We start from the raw sequence: 18,919 nt of genomic DNA, 5'->3' as shown, positions 1-18,919 counted from the left end.
GATACCTACATTTTTCATTCGGCAGTAAAGTTTTTTTTTTTGGCAGCAAAGCATATTGCACAAACGTGGGTGTCGTGGATATATATTCATGTAGTTGTACATAATGAAAACACGTTCTCTGTAAAAAAAAAATACTCTAAACTAGTTTTCTAACAATGGCTTTGTACGTGAAAGCTGCCGAGATTATCGAGAAAGTGGAGAGGAAGCAGGCTGCTTTATAGACTGGTTTACGACAGTACATTTCAGGTAATTTGCTACAGTGTACTGAGTAAGGTTGCTAGCTAGCTAACGCCTTGCTCTGTCAACATTTACCACGTAGCTAACCAGTTAAATATCAAATAACACAGGCAACACCTTGCTGTTCATGCCTAGAAGCTAAAGATATTTTCAGCAGAGATGAACTTTACAGCAGTACTGTGGGTGTTAATATTGTTAACAATTATGCTCTCACCTCACCAGAATATCAAGCATCTGTTTGCCCTGATGTGAGACACAGAAGTTTTCATCTATCCTCCAAGAGATCATTGAGTCCACAAAGCTCCTCAAACAAACTAAGATTTAAAAAAAAAAAAAGGTATCTTGCCAAGGACCAGGTAATGTGAAACACATTGGACAATTCTCTCCCCGTCTCTCCCCTTTTTGAACAAAAAGCTTCTTTTTTCAAAACTAGGCAAGTCAGTTAAGAACAAATTATTTTTTACAGTGACCAATTGAGCGCTGCCCTATGGGACTACCAATCACAGTCCCTCCAACATATAGTTCTTCAAGTCTGATATTTAATATGCAGGCATTTGTTTCGACCCAGACGAACACACCTGATTATGTACTGTAATTGATTCAGGCGTGCTAGAACATGGATAGAACAAAAGCTGCACACCCTGTGGATCAGATCCCCATGGACATAGATTGAAGAACACTGGCCCAACACCATGGCTGGTCACTTACCTCTTGTTTGGTCCTCTCCATTACACAGGTTCTGGTGTATGACCTAGTTGTTGGTAAGGGGCTGCAGTGTGGCAGGGCCTGGAAGGCTCTGATGATGAAGCACTGCTCCAGACTGCAGGCTGCCCTGGCCGGCATGAAGATCAAGCAGAAGGTCAGCTGCAACCAGGACCTACTCTCCTCCAGTCCCCAGCAGCTTGAAGGTTGGATTGATTGATCCTTATTACTCGTGTTAGAAATTTTAGAAAATAAGTCATTTTAGCTGCAAAAATATGGAGTGGCATAGTAGTCTTAGATAGGAAATGTATGTACACTAATATTACTGGCTTAGTAACATGCTTCTGAAGTCTGTACAGCTGGTTACTTTTTTGTATTATTCACACTGTCTGGGATACTTCACTGGAAATATGTTAAATATTACTTCCTCAGGCTATCAGCTCCCAAGGTATGTGCGTGTGAACATATTAAAGACCACGGTGGAGGACGCCATCGATTACCTAAAGAGAGAGGTCTTTCGCCTTCCTGGGACAGGCCTACAAAGACAGTCAGTGACAAGCCTTGGATGTTTCTTCATGCCCTGTTAATTATATTGACTGAGCATGGACTCATTCTAGTGATCGAGGTTGACATTAGGCAAATTAAAACCAAAATGTGTGTGTCTGATGTCCAGGCTCAATGACCTGAATCTGAAGGGGAATCTGGGTGACCTGCAACTTTCAGACCTGCTGGTTGTCTCTGCGAAGACAGACTTCCATGACCACAATCTCTACAAGGCTGGCCACATCATTCTACAAGACAAGGTACAAGGTATGGATTCTAAATGCATCCTTCCATCCTTTCCTTCCTTCCTTCCTTCCTTCCTTCCTTCCTTCCTTCAGGTCATCACTGATCTGTACATGATTGGATGAGGTTACCTTGTAAGATATATTCTGATAAAAGAAAGAAACTAAGATGCATTTCAAACAAGGCCCATGGACTTGCATGTCTACTACTGTCTCCCTTATATCCCAACAGGCCAGCTGTCTCCCTGCGTACTTCGTGAACCCTCTTACAGGCAGCCATGTCCTGGCTCCTGTACAGTGCCGGGGAACAAAACCAACCACCTCGCCGCCATCATGAATAACAAAGGGTAAAGCTTGATTGAAATATGGAGGGTCAATTTCCCAGACCCAGACTAAGCATACTCCTGGACTAAATACCATGTTTAATAGTCCAGAAATAGACTTATTCTGGGTTAGAGAAACTTATGTCCTGTGATGTTAATCCTGAAAAAAGTTAAGGTTATAAAATGATAGCTCTTTTGATCAGATTTCATAGCACATTGTAAGGGTTACTTGTCTCACCTCACACCTTTGACCAAAACCTCCTTTCTGGCCTGTGTTGAAGGAAACAGTTTGCCTTTGACCTGGATGCCAAGCATCTCTCCACAATGTCCACTATAATATAATAATGTGTCCCAGAACAAAAGGGGGGTCAAAATCAAAAGTAACAGTCAGTATCTGGTGTGGCCACCAGCTGCATTAAGTACAGAAGTGCATCTCCTCCTCATGGACTGCACCAGATTTGCCAGTTCTTGCTGTGAGAGGTTACCCCACTTTTCCACCAAGGTACCTACAAGTTCCCAGACATTTCTGGGGGGAATGGCCCTAGCCCTCACCCTTCGATCCAACAGGTCCCAGGCGTGCTCAATGGGATTGAGATCCGGGCTCTTCACTGGCCATGGCACAACACTGACATTGCTGTCTTGCAAGAAATCACGCACAGTACGAGCAGTATGGTTGGTGGCATTGTCGTGCTGGAGGGTCATGTCAGGATGAGCCTGCAGGAAGGGTACCATATGAGGGAGGAGGATTTCTTCCCTGTAACGCACAGCGTTGAGATTTCCTGCAATGACAACAAGCTCAGTCCGATGATGCTGTGACCCTCCACCTCCAAATCGATCCCACTCCAGAGTACAGGCCTCGGTGTAACGCTCATTCCTTCGACGATAAACACAAATCCGACCATCACCCCTGGTGAGACAAAACCGCGACTCGTCAGTGAAGAGCACTTTTTGCCAGTCCTGTCTGGTACAGTGACGGTGGGTTTGTGCCCATGGGCGACGTTGTTGCCGGTGATGTCTGGTGAGGACCTGCCTTACAACAGGCCTACAAGTCCTCATTCCAGCCTCTATCAGCCTATTGTGGACAGTCTCAGCACTGATGGAGGGATTGTGCGTTCCTGGTGTAACTCGGGCAGTTGATGTTCGGATGTACCGATCCTGTGCAGGTGTTGTAACACGTGGTCTGCCACTGCGAGGACAATCAGCTGTCCGTCCTGTCTCCCTGTAGCGCTGTCTTAGGCGTCTCACAGTACGGACATTGCAATTTATTACCCTGGCCACATCTGCAGTCCTCACGCCTCCTTGCAGCATGCCTAAGGCACGTTCAGACAGATGAGCAGGGATCCTGGGCATCTTTCTTTTGGTGTTTTCCAGAGTCAGTAGAAAGGCTTCTTTAGTGTCCTAAGTTTTCATAACTGTGACCTTAATTGCCTACCGTCTGTAAGCTGTTAGTGTCTTAACGACCATTCCACAGGTGCATGTTCATGAATTGTTTATGGTTCATTAAAAAAGCATGGGAAACAGTGTTTAAACCCACTACAATGAAGATCTGTGAAGTTATTTAGATTTTTACGAATTATCTTTGAAATACAGGGTCCTGAAAAAGGGAAAAGTTGATTTTTTTTGCTGAGTTTATTAAAAGCAAAACTTAGACATGTTTTTAGTTGTATCAATTAGACCATGCCCATTTCAAGCATATCCTTAAAAAAAAGTTATTTCCGAATATTAAGTTAGAGGTTAACTCATTGACCCTGCTTTGTAGTACCGGTATACCGCTCTGATGTCCTCAAAACAAAATAACAATGTTTAGGGCTTGTTTATGTCTCCAGAAAGATGCACCTCAATGACTCAGAAGGACTCACAAGTCAAGGTATCTGTATGACCTCTAAAACATGTAACTTCGTTGTACTCTCAATGTCATTGTTGAGCCAAATGAGTATATTTGTGTGTTTCTCTCTCTGGGATGGTGTGCCTGCAGGATGAGACGCCAGCATCCCAAAAGGAGCACGACAGTCCTCGTCTGAAGGCCCTGGCAGTGTTCCAGCTGCACTGTCTCAACCACGCCAGGCACTTCCTTCGTCTGCAGCGACTCCACCGGCTCCATTCACACAGAGGAATGAGCAAGTGGTTGCCGCCTGCCTGCAGCAGAACCCAGGCTTCAGTTAGGAAACAAATATTAATCTAATGATCAATTCCCAAATTGAATAGAGATTATCATGGAACTGAATAAGTATTTGACCTATCTGTGTTTCTGTGATTGTAAGAACAGTAAAGCATTGTCTTGTGGCAACCTTTGATCTGAGACACCAGCTCTGTTTCCACCCTTTGTTAATGCAGGCTGGTTCCTCTGCTCCAAAAGTGTCCAGAGTGTTGCTCTGGCTACCCTCGCAGAGTGTCTCCAAGCCAGCACCACCAAAGCCCTCACCCACAGCTTCTTTGTGGTCCTGCTGGAGTGACAAACAGCACAGAGTCTAGAACAGCCGGCCTCTCAAACACTTTGAGTAGCAGTCATATTTTTTAAAATTTAACTAGGCAAGTCAGTTAAGAACAAATTCTTATTTACAATGACGGCCTACCCTGGCGACGCAGGACCAATTGTGCACCGCCCTATGGGACTCCCAATCACAGCCGGATGTGATATAGCCTGGATTCGAAACAGGGACTGTAGTGACTAGAGGTCGACTGATTAATCGGAATGGCTGATTAATTAGGGCCGATTTCAAGTTTTCATATTTTTTTTACACCTTTATTTAATCTTTATTTAAATAGGCAAGTCAGTTAAGAACACATTCTTATTTTCAATGACGGCCTAGGAACAGTGGGTTAACTGCCTTGTTCAGGGGCAGAATGACAGATTTTTACCTTGTCAGCTCAGGGATTCAATCTTGCAACCTTACGGTTAACTAGTCCAACGCTCTAACCACCTGCCTCTCATTGCATTCCACGAGGAGCCTGCCTGTTACGCAAATGCAGTAAGAAGCCAAGGTAAGTTGCTAGCTGGCATTAAACTTAATCAATCATAATCACTAGTTATAACTACACATTGCATATAATCGATGCAGTGCACATTTGTGAAAAAGGACTGTCGTTGCTCCAACGTGTACCTAACCATAAACACATGCCTTTCTTAAAATCAATACACATAAGTATATACTTTTAAATCTGCATATTTAGCTAAAAAAAATCCAGGTTAGCAGGCAATATTAACCAGGTGAAATTGTGTCACTTCTCTTGCGTTCATTGCACACAGAGTCAGGGTATATGCAACAGTTAGGGCCGCCTGGCTCATTGCAAACAAATTTTCCAGAATTGTACGTAATTATGACATAACATTGAAGGTTGTGCAATGTAACAGGAATATTTAGACTAATGGATGCCACCCGTTAGATAAAATACAGAACGGTTCTTCTGTATTTCACTGAAAGAATAATAGTCTTGTTTTCGAGATGATTGTTTCCGGAATCTACCATATTAATGACCTAAGGCTCGTATTTCTGTGTGTTATTATGTTATAATTAAGTCTATGATTTGATAGAGCAGTCTGACTGAGGAATGGTAGGCACCAGCAGGCTCATAAGCATTCATTCAAACAGCACTTTCGTGCGTTTTGCCAGCAGCTACGCTGTTTATGACTTCAAGCCTATCAACTCCCGAGATTAGGCTGGTGTAACGATGTGAAATGGCTAGCTAGTTAGCGGGGTGCGCGCTAATAGCGTTTCAAATGTCACTCGCTCTGAGACTTGGGAGACCCTTGCTCTGCATGGGTAACGCTGCTTCGAGGGTGGCTGTTGTCGTTGTGTTCCTGGTTCGAGCCCAGGTAGGAGCGAGGAGAGGTACGGAAGCTATACTGTTTCACTGGCAATACTAAAGTGCCTATAAGAACATCCAATAGTCAAATGAAATACAAAGGGTATAGAGAGAAATAGTCCTATAATTCATAAAATAACTACAACCTAAAACTTCTTACCTGGGAATATTGAAGACTCATGTTAAAAGGAACCACCAGCTTTGATATGTTCTCATGTTCTGAGCAAGGAACTTAAACATTAGCTTTCTTACATGGAACATATTGGACTTTTACTTTCTTCTCCAACACTTTTTTTGCATTATTTAAACCAAATTGAACATGTTTCATTATTTATAAGGCTAAATTGATTTGTATGTATTATATTAAGTTAAAATAAGTGTTCATTCAGTATTGTTGTAATTGTCATTATTACAACAAAATGTTTTTTTTAAAGTTCAAATCTGCCGATTAATCGGTATCGGTATTTTTTTGTCCTCCAATAATCGGTATCGGCGTTAAAAATCATAAATCGGTCGACCTCGAGTAGTGACACCTCTTGCCCTAAGATGCAGTGCCTTAAACCGCTGCGCCACTCGAGAGCCCATTTGAATTACATCACATTCAATGAAACTCATTAATTGAAAGAGGATATTTATAGAAAAAACATCTAGATTATACTGTTTGTTGCATGAATATATATATGCCATTTAGCTGACGCTTTTATCCAAAGCGACTTACAGTCATGTGTGCATACATTCTACGTATGGGTGGTCCTGGGAATCGAACCCACTACCCTGGCGTTACAAGCGCCATGCTCTACCAACTGAGCCACAGAAGGACCAAGTTTTAATTACCAACAACAATGCAACATTGTTAATGCTCGTCTTAACTAGTGTAGCAATCCAGTTGCTGCTGAGATGAGTCCAAGTAGTCCTTCTGCCAGTGAGGACAAGTATGAGGCTGAGATCACAGAAGGATGATGAGTTTCAGGATGTGGCTGAGAAAGCCAACCCTGAGGATCAAATCAAATCAAATGTATTTATATAGCCCTTCGTACATCAGCTGATATCTCAAAGTGCTGTACAGAAACCCAGCCTAAAACCCCAAACAGCAAGCAATGCAGGTGAGAAGACAAACATCAGGAGGAGCGAGGAGGAAGAAAAAGATGGGACTGAGGATATGGCTGAGGAGCCTAACACCACTAAGGAACAGACAGATAACAGGAGGAAAGAGGAGTAAGAAAAACAATGTTGCTAAAGTGGAATGAGAATGACCCTTCAAAGGGACACTGGTTTAGGGTGCCTTGGTAGTCAACTGTGGCTGTTATTTGGACAAGCCATATTTCGCCTTATCGCAAGTCAACATCGAAGCTTGGCTGTGCCGTGTTCTAACATGGTCTCAGAGCATTCTGAACATTCAGTATGTTACATTTCATATGGTATGTATTAATTTGTGGATGTCCATCATCCATTTATGATATTTTACTAAATTACAAGTTATTATTTGTTCAGAATTAGCAAAATATACAATATATTAAATTTTCAAAAGGTATAATATAATACAAATACCAGAAATGTTGCATGTTATAGGCAATATCAAAATGAGCAAAATAACTTAAGAAATATTGTAGGTTAAATTATAGCCTTAAGTATTTATGTAATTGTACTGAAAGTGTGTTTACATCACAGCAGTCATGTTTTTAATATATGCCTATGTGACTTTACTCAGATACAAACGTGGTTACTGTCACAAACATCCCTCCATACAATAGATGATATAGCCACATCAGTCATAACTTAAACTCAGTCAAAAACATGACTTTCCTGTGTTTTATATTTCTACACTGAGATGGGAATAATACTGTAAAAATGTATATTTAGTGCAAGAGCTATGGGAATGTCCATAGGGGGAGTAGGCAGCTGAATAACCACCAGCTACCTGCTTCCCCTGCTGATCCCCCTATGGACCCCTCCCACCACCATTTACCCTACATGCTGCTCTCCCAGTTGACATTCCACCCCACCCCTAGAATCTTTACTCTGCCTCCACCCCAAAATACATTATTGATTCATCACTGGCAGAGTTATGTATATAGTGCTTTTTCTATAGTTTTTTTATTACCATTTTCATAATTTTATTTCACTTAGTCCTGCATGTTGGACTTGCCTAGTTAAAGGTTAAATAAATACATGTACAGTGAAAAGATTCACTATACCCTACATTCACGCCTGCAACCCTGTACATGTGACTAAACCCCCAAAGGTTTATGTCCACGCCCCCACATCAATCTAAAAAACAGTTCTCACAAAATTGTCTAGCGTTGGAACGGTTTTGGCATACAAACTACTATGACCCCTTCTATGAAAAGGTGAAACTCATGAACATGTCGTTTTTCTTTAGGACTCCCACAGGCCTCACTTGTAGGTCCCCTCTACACTAGTTGGGGAAATTAATTGAAGTATAAATGGACTGTATAGTACCAAAAATAAGGACTGTAATACATGTGACTTGTTTTTTTCCCCCCTGATCTTAGATCGCTCAGATAAAGGACAGAATTACACTTTTTTTTTTGGGGGGTCTATGCTCCATGTAGTGAATCTCATTCAATGCATTTGTATGGGCTTATAGCAGTAAGGCCAAAAATAATTGCTTCAATAATTTTATTTACAGGTCTTAGACTTATGGGTTAAACACAGAATCTTCAAAAGGACCACCTGGAATTTCAGTCTGTTTGGGTGGGATGGAATTTTGGCCTGCCCTGAAATGATATTGAGATATAAAGGTCCAAGGCTACCGTTAAGACATCTAACCCTCTAAAAACACTGTCATATTATCAAATGTCTACATTTCAGATAAGTCATTTTGGTGCCTCCTCAACAACAAAAATAAAACACATGAAATAGCCTGAGTCCTTGGTTAAATCCATACGGTTGAGTATGGCCACAATAAGTAAAATTAAAACACCTATACTTATTTACACAGCTCTGCACAAGGCTGAATGACCATGTTCAAATGTGTATGCGGATTTGGTGATCTACTGAAGGACATCAATGTTGTACTAAAATGGGTAAAGCACAAAAAGTCCAATTATGAACAGAAAGTTACAAATCGTTCAAAATATTATACTATATTCAATGTTTGTGCTTTTCAATTGTGCATACCGGAAATCTCTAACAATAACACAAGACAGCCTTCCCGGGTGGCGCAGTGGTTAAGGGCGCTGTACTGCAGCGCCAGCGCAGTGCAGGTTGCCAGGTGTTTTCTCCGACACATTGGTGCGGCTGGCTTCCGGGTTGGATGCGCGCTGTGTTAAGAAGCAGTGCGGCTTGGTTGGGTTGGGGACACATGCCTTTCAACCTTCGTCTCTCCCGAGCCCGTACGGGAGTTGTAGCGATGAGGCAAGATAGTAGCTACTAAAAAAACAAAATTGGATACCGCGAAATTGGGGAGAAAAATGAAAAAAAAAAAACAAGACAATAATTAAGCCCTATCTATGGGAACAAACACTTCAACAAAAAGGTGGCCAGGCCATTTGTGGTTTGAGTTAATGCCATCACCACATTTCCCAACCATGTCATAAGCATATTTCAAGATACAATAACATTTTCTCACAAGATATAAAAAAAACAAGCCTGGTAAATGAGCAAAGCATGCATCAGTCTTCTTTCAAAAGATGTCAGTCAAAATGACCACTGGGCAGTCTGTTCATTTCTCACTTCACATCCAAATAACTGAGGTGGGGTGCTATCAATTGTTAAAGGGATTAGGTATAACACAAAACATGGGTATCATACATAAATGGCATACTGGAATAATGCTGCATATTGAAATAGATTATGCTTTTAAAAATGAACAGGGTACTTGAGTGTCCCAGCACAAAAAACATTATCAGTATTTTTCTATACACTCAGCAACACGCAAAGCCAGTCTCGCTCTCTAAAGTGACAATTCACATGTGTCAGAGGCTTGTACTGTACACAATGATCAGACAAACAGCATTCACATACACTAGCAGACCCAGTACGCTCGTGTATAAAAAAAGTGGCGCTCTTCCAAATGGAAACTTTTAGACGCTTTTATTCCACCATTGCAATACGGTTGAGGAAAGATTAACAAATTAAATTCAATAACTATAGACCAATTGCGCCAGTGAGCCAAGCTTGAAGGAATTCTAAAAAGGCAACCTGCTTTAATACAAAAATAAAGTTTGTGCGTTTTTTTTTTAATGTTCATTCATTGCCACTATTTAGTCAAATCATGCCACACACACACACACCTCTTCCAAACACTAACTGGCTCGAACAGGAGAAGTTCTGATTAAAAATTAGTATTCAAAATCCTAGTTCTGTCTCAAGAGGGGTGGACCAATTAATAACCGATTCAACACCCGAGGTAATTTTTGTAACCTACATCGTTAGTAAAATGTTTTGCGCACAACAAAGAGGTTAAGTTTGACATGAAAGAAGACAATTCCCCTCCAGTTCCTTTAGTCCTGAGTTTCAATCCAGCATTAATGACAAGAACACCTCTCCTGCTGTGCACATTTGTGAATCTAGTTGTATAGTCACACCCAAACACATTCATCATTAAATTGTTAAAAAGTAAACAAAACTCTTAACCTCATCCATTGAATGTGTAGATAAAACCCATGTCCGGCACTACCAATATGCCGCCATTCACCACATTATTTCCTCCAAGCCAGGCTCACCGAGGCAAAAACAGTAACAAGCAAAAAAAACACCAGAAAAGACTTGAAGGGAATCATACAAGGGAGGGGAAAGCGGTTTGACTGCTGAAGGCGCAAGTATGTCCATCTTCAATGCATGTGAGCACCAAGCTCAGTTAATTTTATAAATGCACTCAGCTTTGTCTTGGTAGTATACAAATGCAGGGGTATTGTGGTACAGTCCCCAGATGTTTCTATCATGGCCAGTCAGAACTCTATGATAGATCTTATGGGGGCTCTGTGTGAAGGTGGGGGCTGGCTTTCAAGACATACATTGTTCTGTGCAATGTTGGTGGGGAACACTTACAACGCTGTATTTAATTGATCAAACAGGGTCTTTAAATCAAGACTGTGACTAGTTGAATCTGGTGTTCCAGTGCTGGGCGAAAACCCTGCATCTCCTATGGCTCGCCAGGACCACCATACCCACCCCTCCCATAGCACAACTGCTCTGACCACATTCAAAACGCATCCTTACATCCTCTGCCTTTAAGTAATTCACTAGGTTAGGATACATGGAAGCTGCAGTAACTTGCTTTTTTCCATCCAACGGAATACTATCCACAGACAGTACTTCAAGGGAAGGAGGAAGGTTTTGTTAACATTCTTAAACAGTTCCCCGATCGGTCTTGAATGTCCCCACCTCCCATCTTCACTATGGCGATAGCAGGAGTAGAGAAAAGGACTTAAGCGGTGGTAGAAGAGAGAATATTTTGTAGGTCAAACCTTTGGTTTTTAGCGCAAGTCCAGGGTAGCCCATTTACACAAACACAATATCGACACACGAATGACTACTACCCTGGGACTCCACATGATCATAATGCCATCCCCAGATCAGTTAAACATAAATTATGTATATCAAAAGGATTTTATTGTTCACCTTATTCTGTCATTAAGGATCAAACGAGTAGAACAAATTCCATTGTAGGAATGCTTCCCAGTGCCTGTGACACTGCACAATAATACAAGGGCATATCTGTGACAACTACACTAAGCACTCATTCAAAACACAGGTAGGCCTAATTAGTTTGCCCTTTTAAGTGCCAAGATGCCAAATACAAGTCTTCATTAACCGAGTGAAACAGCAATCCAAATTGAAACTTTACATGTAAAATAAACACAATTCATTATCTAAAAACTGTCAACATCTCCTATACATTATGGTTGCCATGTACAACTGGATATGTCCATGCAGATCATACTGACGTCAACCCTATTTTGACCGTGGGCATACGTCCAAAAAAACAGTTCAGCCCTTGTATAGGCGTTAACACACAGTCCTACTTAGAATTGTATACAAAAACAAAGTGAGTGAGAAGCGCGTCGGATCTGAACAAATCCTGCTCTATTAGCAAATCAAAAACGGCTCATAAACAGGTCTAGTAGGGGAAACTCAAAAAGCAGGGGGGGGGGGGTTGTTTGAATTGGATATGCTACACTTAAAGTCAAATGGATTTCAATAGTCTTTTGTTTTTTAAGTATAATACATTGTTTCGTTCTGCCTCCTATCCCCTTTTCTGATCCTCCCTGGGAGAGTGGCTACACTGTCAGAGCAGTAGGCATCCTAGAAGGGCCGTGTGCGCCTCTGCTAGCCTTGTACCACAAAGCAGGCCAGCCCAGGGGAATAACAGGGCGGGGGAGGCCTGTTGGTCTGACTGGGCTTACAATGGAAAGCTGTGTTAGCCATAGCAGCAGTTCAGCTCCTCTGGAGGGTGTAATGGGTGTCATCGATAGCAGGGCTGAATGGGTAAGGGCTTCCAAGTCATGCGCTACCTGCCTTGGCTAGGCTATTTCTTCCTGGGGTGCTGCCTTCGGGCCTGTAGCCTCTGGCGTGCCCCTGATGTTTTGGAGCCAGCGCCAATGGAGAACGAGGGAGTTGATGGAGAGCCTGGTCAACAACAAAAAACATGTCAACATAAAGATGCACTGGCTGTTGACTATAACCATTACAGCTTCTCAGATTTAGGAAGAAACACAGCCTATGCTTTTTGCTGCACGCTTCAGGCATAACGCTAGAGAATCAGAATCAAGCTCTAGTTATTTTCTTACCGAATGCTGAGGGTGCCAAAGCACTGAATCCTTGGACTGGAGTTCCTGGGCTTCCAAAGGCGATAGGACCTGCAGCTGTGCTCTGGCCAAAAGTAGGGGTAGACGTCCCTGTACAATAAATGAACAATTAGAGTAGAATAAAATACATCTATTAAACTTTGGTTTTGGATTGAACTGGACTTTAAAAATTGGCCAATACTGTAAAATTTCACTGCCACCAAAATGCAACATTGACCAACATCTGATTTATTTTAAATAATAAAAATCTGTTGTGGATGAAAACAAAAATCAGTAAAAGTGTGTTATATTATAATCTACTGACCGAAGGCTGGCTTGTCACTAACAGCAGCCCCGAAGTTGAAGCCTGGTGTCTGTGTTGTGAGGTTGGGTGTTCCAAACGGAGTGCCTGAAATTGCTGCGCCGAAGTTGAATCCTCCGGTGGTTGGCTGGACAGGGGTAGCGGGGGCCTGCAGTGCAGACACACCACCAAACGAGAAGGTTGGGGCAGAGGCTGGGAGTGTGCCGGCAGTCTGAGTGGCAGAGCCAAAGGCAGGGGCTGCTGGGACAGCCACAGTGTTGCCAAATGCAAAACCTGTAGAGCTGGCTCCAAATGCCAGCTTAGTGGCGGTCCCAAATGTAGAAGCTGTCGTAGTGGCAGCTGCACCAAAAGCGAAGGGGGCAGGGGTGGCCCCAGCTGACCCAAATGTGAAAGGATTAGCTGCTGCGGAAGCAGCAGCCGGGGCCTGAGTCGCGCTAGGGAACGCTGATGCTGTGGAGGCATCGAATGATGACTTCCCAAACGTGAACGTGGACTGGATTGCAGGTGCTGCAGCAGTAGTAGTGACTGCAGTGGCCATGCCAAAGCCACTGAAGGATGCGGTGGTAGAGTTTTGGGTGGCTGCAGCCTGGCCAAAGGTAAATCCCCCCTGGGCGGTGGCTGGGGGGGCGAGTTGAGTGGCAGCAGAGGTGGTGGTCATGGCACCAAACGAAAAGCTGTTGTTGCTAGTGGTGGCGGCTGCAGTGGAGCTGAGGGTGGGTGCAGGAGCTGTGGTGGAGCCGAACTGGAAAGTACTTCCTGTGGCAGGGGCAATGGTCGTGGCAGAGGTCATTGCAGGCGGCGCACTCCAGTTTCCAAACAGAGACTTGACAGATGGCGGGGCGGCTGGGACTGCGGAGGGGACTGGGGCAGGAGCGGTGCTGCTAGACACCCCAGTGAACAGGGAGGCAGCAGGGGCCACTGTACTGCTGTTGGTGAGCCCGCTGAGCAATGAAGCAGATGCGCTGGCTGTGGAGGGGGCTGAGGTAGCAGCTGGCTGTCCAAAAGCACTGGTGGCTGTGGCACTTCCAAATATGGGCTTAAAGGTTGGGACAGCGGGTGTGCTCTCTGTGGCTGGGGTCGCAGGCCCGAAGATGGGCTTGAACACGGAGGCCAGGAGGGGATTATTACTGCTGGTTGTTTCTGTGGTGGCGGTGGGGGCCAGTGAGGAGGAAGGGGCTTTCAGTGTGTTGGCCAGGCCAAACAAGCTAGCTCCACCCAGGCTGGGGACCCTGCTGGGGGCCTTGGTGACTTGGCTCAGCACCTGGATGAAAGCAGAGGACATGGTGCTGGCAGGCTGGGAGAGAGAGGTTGGGGCAGGCTGGAAGGAGGAGGCTGGTGTGGGCTGAGGAGCAGTCAAGCTGGTCTCTGCCTGCAGAGCAGAAGTCACCAGTGGTGCAGGAGTCATCAATACTTTCACCAAGGAGACAGCCGGGGCTGGAGGGGAGAAAAAAGAAGAAGCGAAAAACAGGCTTTTGAGTAACATCTTCATTCAAAGACCACCAAAAAGAAGTGTCTTCCAACTTTAAATGATTGATATGTGATTAACAGACCTGGAGTGGTGGCAGCAGCACTGGCAAGGGAGTTGTTCCTCATCATTTTAAGAGACTCCAGGAGAGGGTTGGCCACGGGGGTGGTGGTGACAGGTGCAGCTGTGCTTGAGGGGACAGGATCCAGGTTGATCACAGAGATAGGAGCCACCACACTGGCAGATGTCGATATGGAAAGAGGGCTGGCCAGCAGGGTGGCCAGGGTGGGTGTGGGGTCGCTTGACACAGGAGGTTGAGAAGATGTGGTCACTACTGGAGCTGGCACAGATTTCTCTGGTACTAAAAAATGACCACAACATCAATATCCCATACTTTGTTGTTGACAAACTGTTTTATAAAAGTTGTGATCTGGGAATACGCACCACACTCTTCGAGGACTGTGTTGATCTGGCTGAGAGCAGCTTTTTTCTCCTGATCCAGGTCTTTCACAGTGATGGTGTAGCCCAGCTCAGGAGGTGGAGGCTGCAAAGACAACATCAATGTTAAGACTCCATCTGTCAGATGATTAGCTACATGTCCCATTTGAGTACATGTTCTATTACGCAGAATTTCTCACTAGAGAGATTTGGTCTCCTCTACGACTGGACACCAGCGGAATCTTGCGTTTCCGTTTCCCACTACCGGCAGAGTCTGACGCCACATGGACCTCTGGGGCTAGAGTCAGTTTTTCTGTAACAGGAAATATAGTGCATTGAACATTAATGTGGCGGCTCCAGTTATTTTCAATTACTTAAAATCAAAACATAATTCTATTTTGGGACAACACCAAAAGCCCTGAGCCTGATCTGGAATAACATCATAAACATGCTCTAACCAGTGGTGGGTGCTGGGTCCATCAACGTCTTGTCAGACCTCGTCGAGGATGCAGAGCTGGGGGAGCGAGCATCCTCTTCCCTGGCAGACAGAAAAAACAAGGTCATAAAATGCATGCAACAATGGCAGTTCTCATCTCATCACAGGACATGATGTGAACCTAGAAATGTCTAGAAGGGTGAATACCTGGGCTTTTTAGAGGCTCTCTCTGGGGTCTGGGAGCGGGATGACCCAGGGCTGGAGAGAGGGGAGAGGCTGCGGGTGGAGGCCTTTTTCCACTTGAAAAACAAACGTGAAAGTGAGGGTTCGGTTAAAGGGCATCGCACACAGCTCTCTGATTCAGAGGGGTTGGGTTAAATGTGGAAGACATTTCAGTTCAATGCATTCAGTTGAGCAACTGACACAGTTGCCACCCCCCCGGTTTTCTGACAATAATGCTCTGTGTAGGTCAGCTCTGTCAACTGAACTCCTGGCTGTCGATCCCAACAAGAGGAATACCCAATCAGAGGAGTACTGTCCATCAAAATTATAAAAAGTACCTGAGCAAAGCCTTGTGAGGAGCTGAGGGAGCTGCGGATGGAGTTGCGGACCGAGCCCAGGGTGCCGCTGGGGGTCAGGCCACAGCTCACAGAACTGATGGAGGAGGTGCGCGACTTCTTCATCATTGACTCCTCCGTCATAGCGTTCAGTCCTCGCTTCAGCGTACCAGGCCTATAGGAGTTGGGAGTGGAAACAGGATTTCAGGAGACATTGGAAGAGGAGATACAGTATTTGAATAATTAATTATTTAGATATAACTAAACATATCTATATAACACACTGAATGAAAGCAAAGTCGCATTCAAATGTAATATCAGAACTTTAATTACAGAGAATAACTTTTTGTACAGGCATTCCTCACACTTACTTGGGCACCGGCTGTGTAGGAGCCCCATTGGGCAGCAGTGGCTCAAATGCCGAGTGAGCACTCCCACTGCTGTCATGACGCCTAAGTGAACAAAAAGCAGGTGTACGTTGTAAACAGTCTTCAAGAGCCACACAATACCAAGAGAGACACTGAAGTGTGAGAAGAACAGTATGTTGTATACAAAGGGATTGCATCCTGTGGTAGTCACATACCTCCGTTTGCTCTTTTGCCCTGCAGTGAAGCTCCTGTCATCTTCATTGTCCACCTCTCTCTTGCGGCTCTCTTTGAGCATGCTCAGAACAGTCTCCCTGGAGCAAGGGTCTGCAGGGGCCCCCAGGTCTGGAGAACCAAGGATTCCCGGGGAGTTCAAATGATCAAAGCTGCAGACAACATCAATTGCAGAACAAATGTCAGAAGGGCCACCCAACTACCAAGGATGTTTTCAAAATGCATATGGACACTCAAATAATGTGCCACAGAATGATCACAGAAGTACAAGTTGCTTGCATTATCACCAACAGACCTACAAAAATTTTGATAGAAAAATTAAGATGCGGCAAGACAGGGCCAATACGACTTACAAAGGGGATTGAGAGGTGTTGCGATCTGGCCTAGCAATCTTCACTGTGACTGGACTGTGGACTGCTGGGGAGTTTCGAGAGGTGAGAATGTTCTTCTTTTTGAAGCTGTCCCACTGGGCAGGTGGCAGGATGCCCACAGAGGATGTGCCGGTCTGCTGGAGGGGGTAGTGGCGTTGGGGAGTTATGGTGAACCTGCCCATCATGCCATGGGTCTCCCTGTACACAATGTGACCACAAGATTAGGTCATTGCAGGAAGCTAGCTGTCTGGCGTAGATCATTTACAAACTGATTTTATATTCCACAAACGGGAATTGAAACAAAATAGGGGACATTTTATCTGAGCTGACCAACCATTTGTTTAAATAGCTACTTTAATAGCTATCAATGTTTTGAAAATGATAGTGAAAGCTATTGCAAATGCAGAAATCATTACAGTGGAAAATATTCTTACTGTAAAACTTCCTATAATGCATGTTCAAAACATTGTTATCGTTTGTCTCGTGCCATACTGTCATCCAAAGAAGAACGATATATATCTCGAGTACGAACTGAGTTGGGAATGAACATTTCCTTGTAGAGAATGGAGCTGATAGCAACTCCCACATTTTCAAATATTGGAGGGAATGCGAGTGTGTTGCGGCGAAGCAGCACGTCTTCTCAATACATTTAAAAACAAGCCGTTTTCCTATTTAATGATGACAACCTAGGACACGAACCGTAGCAACATTGGAATAGTTTAAAATCGTGTGACAATTGCACCACGTGTGCAACTTGATCCGTAGGCGCTATTTTTTTCCTGAATTTTATTTAACTACGGTTAACACATTGGCTACTGACAGCTGCAAACCAGCTAGCTACGTTAGCTGACAATGCTAACTACCTAGTCATTGTTAGCTTGCCTAAGAACTGTAATGCTAAAGTTAGCTAGTTAAACATAATTTCAGTACTCACCTCCCAAATGACAGTCTTTTGTTCGGAGTATAAACAGCGTGGTTGGGTCGCGCCAATATTTCTCGCAGTTGTTCTCGTGCGTTTGGGTTAACACGCGAATTCGCATCGGCTCGCGGCCTCCCAACAACTGAGGGAGGACTTTCTGCCTTCCCAATGTAACTTCCCATTAGTATATCCCGAGGACTGAACAGAAATGAGTCGCTTTGTCCCGCGACTTTCCGATAAATAGCGCTCTCGGAACGTCTTTGGTCGGTAAATACTAGCGGTTCCCTAACATCACCCTTGACCGTGCGACTTCTGACTCTCCCCGCTGTGGGTAATCCGTTCGCAATCTCTGGCAACCAGCGTCGCAGCACGGGTGGAATAGTCAGACCATGGCGTGGATGAGGGCCTAACCTAGCGTTGAGTGATTCTCCGCTGTGAAAAATACAGGCAACGCAACAAACTCCAAGAATGAAAACTATATAAAAAAAGGTTGGAATATAATACACAACTAGACAGAATATTACGATAGAACAAAACACGAGAGAGCTAAACGCTGTGAACCGCTTCTCTCTTGGAGACATGGCGGCACCGCGCCGCCGGAGGACTTTGATATCCCATAATGCCGCGCGTCAACATTTTCCATAATTTATTCGCAAACCCCAATCAGCGCATATTCTGTGCAAAAACAATGTTTTACTGTTGACATTACTTTATTGCGAAAATAAATACACGAATCAGACGAGATAAATTGCTCTAACTTGGGTTTTTCACCGGCCGGAATTTAAAAATCATGATTACTTAGCCAATCATACAGACGATTACTGAATAAGCTCAGGGAGGAAGAGAGAGGCTGAACTCGGCGGAAAATCTGTCTCCCTCCAGCAAGTGACGTTGTATTTTGGAGGCTAATGAGAGAGTGTGGACAAAAAAATGAATGGCTTATGGAGTACCACAGTATGAGTCATAATACCCACAAAACCTAGAGCGGTCAAACAATGAAATGGTTCCAATCGTTTTTCCACCATTCATTTTTCCCATAGTAAAAACAACAACACTTCAAATAAGGACTGTGTTTCTTGTACGCTTACCCTGGCGTGACGTTTTGATAACCATGTAAATCTCTACGACAAGCTGACTTGGCAATATATTCGACTGTATTTACCCCTAAAAATGAAATTCTAAATAGCTTCTAATGTGGCTATCATAAAG

General features: G+C 44.0%; 2 protein-coding genes across 5 annotated transcripts; one reads left to right on the top strand and one right to left on the bottom strand.

Annotated features, from left to right (window-relative positions):
• Window positions 1–17: 17 nt before the first annotated feature.
• Window positions 18–4,346, top strand: LOC118389998 (28S rRNA (cytosine-C(5))-methyltransferase-like). Of its 4 annotated transcripts, XM_035780098.2 has the most exons (8): window positions 21–246; window positions 460–593; window positions 974–1,145; window positions 1,372–1,486; window positions 1,613–1,749; window positions 1,957–2,071; window positions 3,874–3,914; window positions 4,023–4,346. In XM_035780098.2, exons 3-8 carry the CDS (start codon window positions 1,037–1,039, stop codon window positions 4,025–4,027), a joined length of 522 nt encoding a protein of 173 aa, XP_035635991.1. In that variant the 5' UTR covers window positions 21–246; window positions 460–593; window positions 974–1,036; the 3' UTR covers window positions 4,028–4,346. The 4 variants fall into 4 exon arrangements, with proteins under 4 accessions (XP_035635992.1, XP_035635991.1, XP_052385792.1 ...); XM_035780099.2 differs by lacking the exon at window positions 3,874–3,914 and having other exon boundaries at window positions 18–246; XM_052529832.1 differs by lacking the exon at window positions 3,874–3,914 and having other exon boundaries at window positions 98–246; window positions 1,613–1,742.
• Window positions 4,347–9,892: 5,546 nt separating this feature from the next.
• Window positions 9,893–18,307, bottom strand: pom121 (POM121 transmembrane nucleoporin). Its single transcript, XM_035780095.2, has 13 exons — window positions 17,726–18,307; window positions 16,774–16,989; window positions 16,405–16,572; window positions 16,193–16,273; window positions 15,825–15,996; window positions 15,472–15,563; window positions 15,287–15,366; window positions 15,029–15,141; window positions 14,835–14,934; window positions 14,476–14,751; window positions 12,929–14,359; window positions 12,607–12,714; window positions 9,893–12,445 (listed from the first exon to the last, which is right to left on the bottom strand). Exons 1-13 carry the CDS (start codon window positions 18,289–18,291, stop codon window positions 12,345–12,347), a joined length of 3,504 nt encoding a protein of 1,167 aa, XP_035635988.1. The 5' UTR covers window positions 18,292–18,307; the 3' UTR covers window positions 9,893–12,344.
• Between the last annotated feature and the right edge of the window lie 612 nt (window positions 18,308–18,919).

Source organism: Oncorhynchus keta, chromosome 11 (genome assembly GCF_023373465.1).
Source record: "Oncorhynchus keta strain PuntledgeMale-10-30-2019 chromosome 11, Oket_V2, whole genome shotgun sequence".
NCBI classification, from domain to species: domain Eukaryota; kingdom Metazoa; phylum Chordata; class Actinopteri; order Salmoniformes; family Salmonidae; genus Oncorhynchus; species Oncorhynchus keta.
Note: the sequence above shows the minus strand (reverse complement) of the source record. Positions and strands in the feature narration are given on the sequence as shown.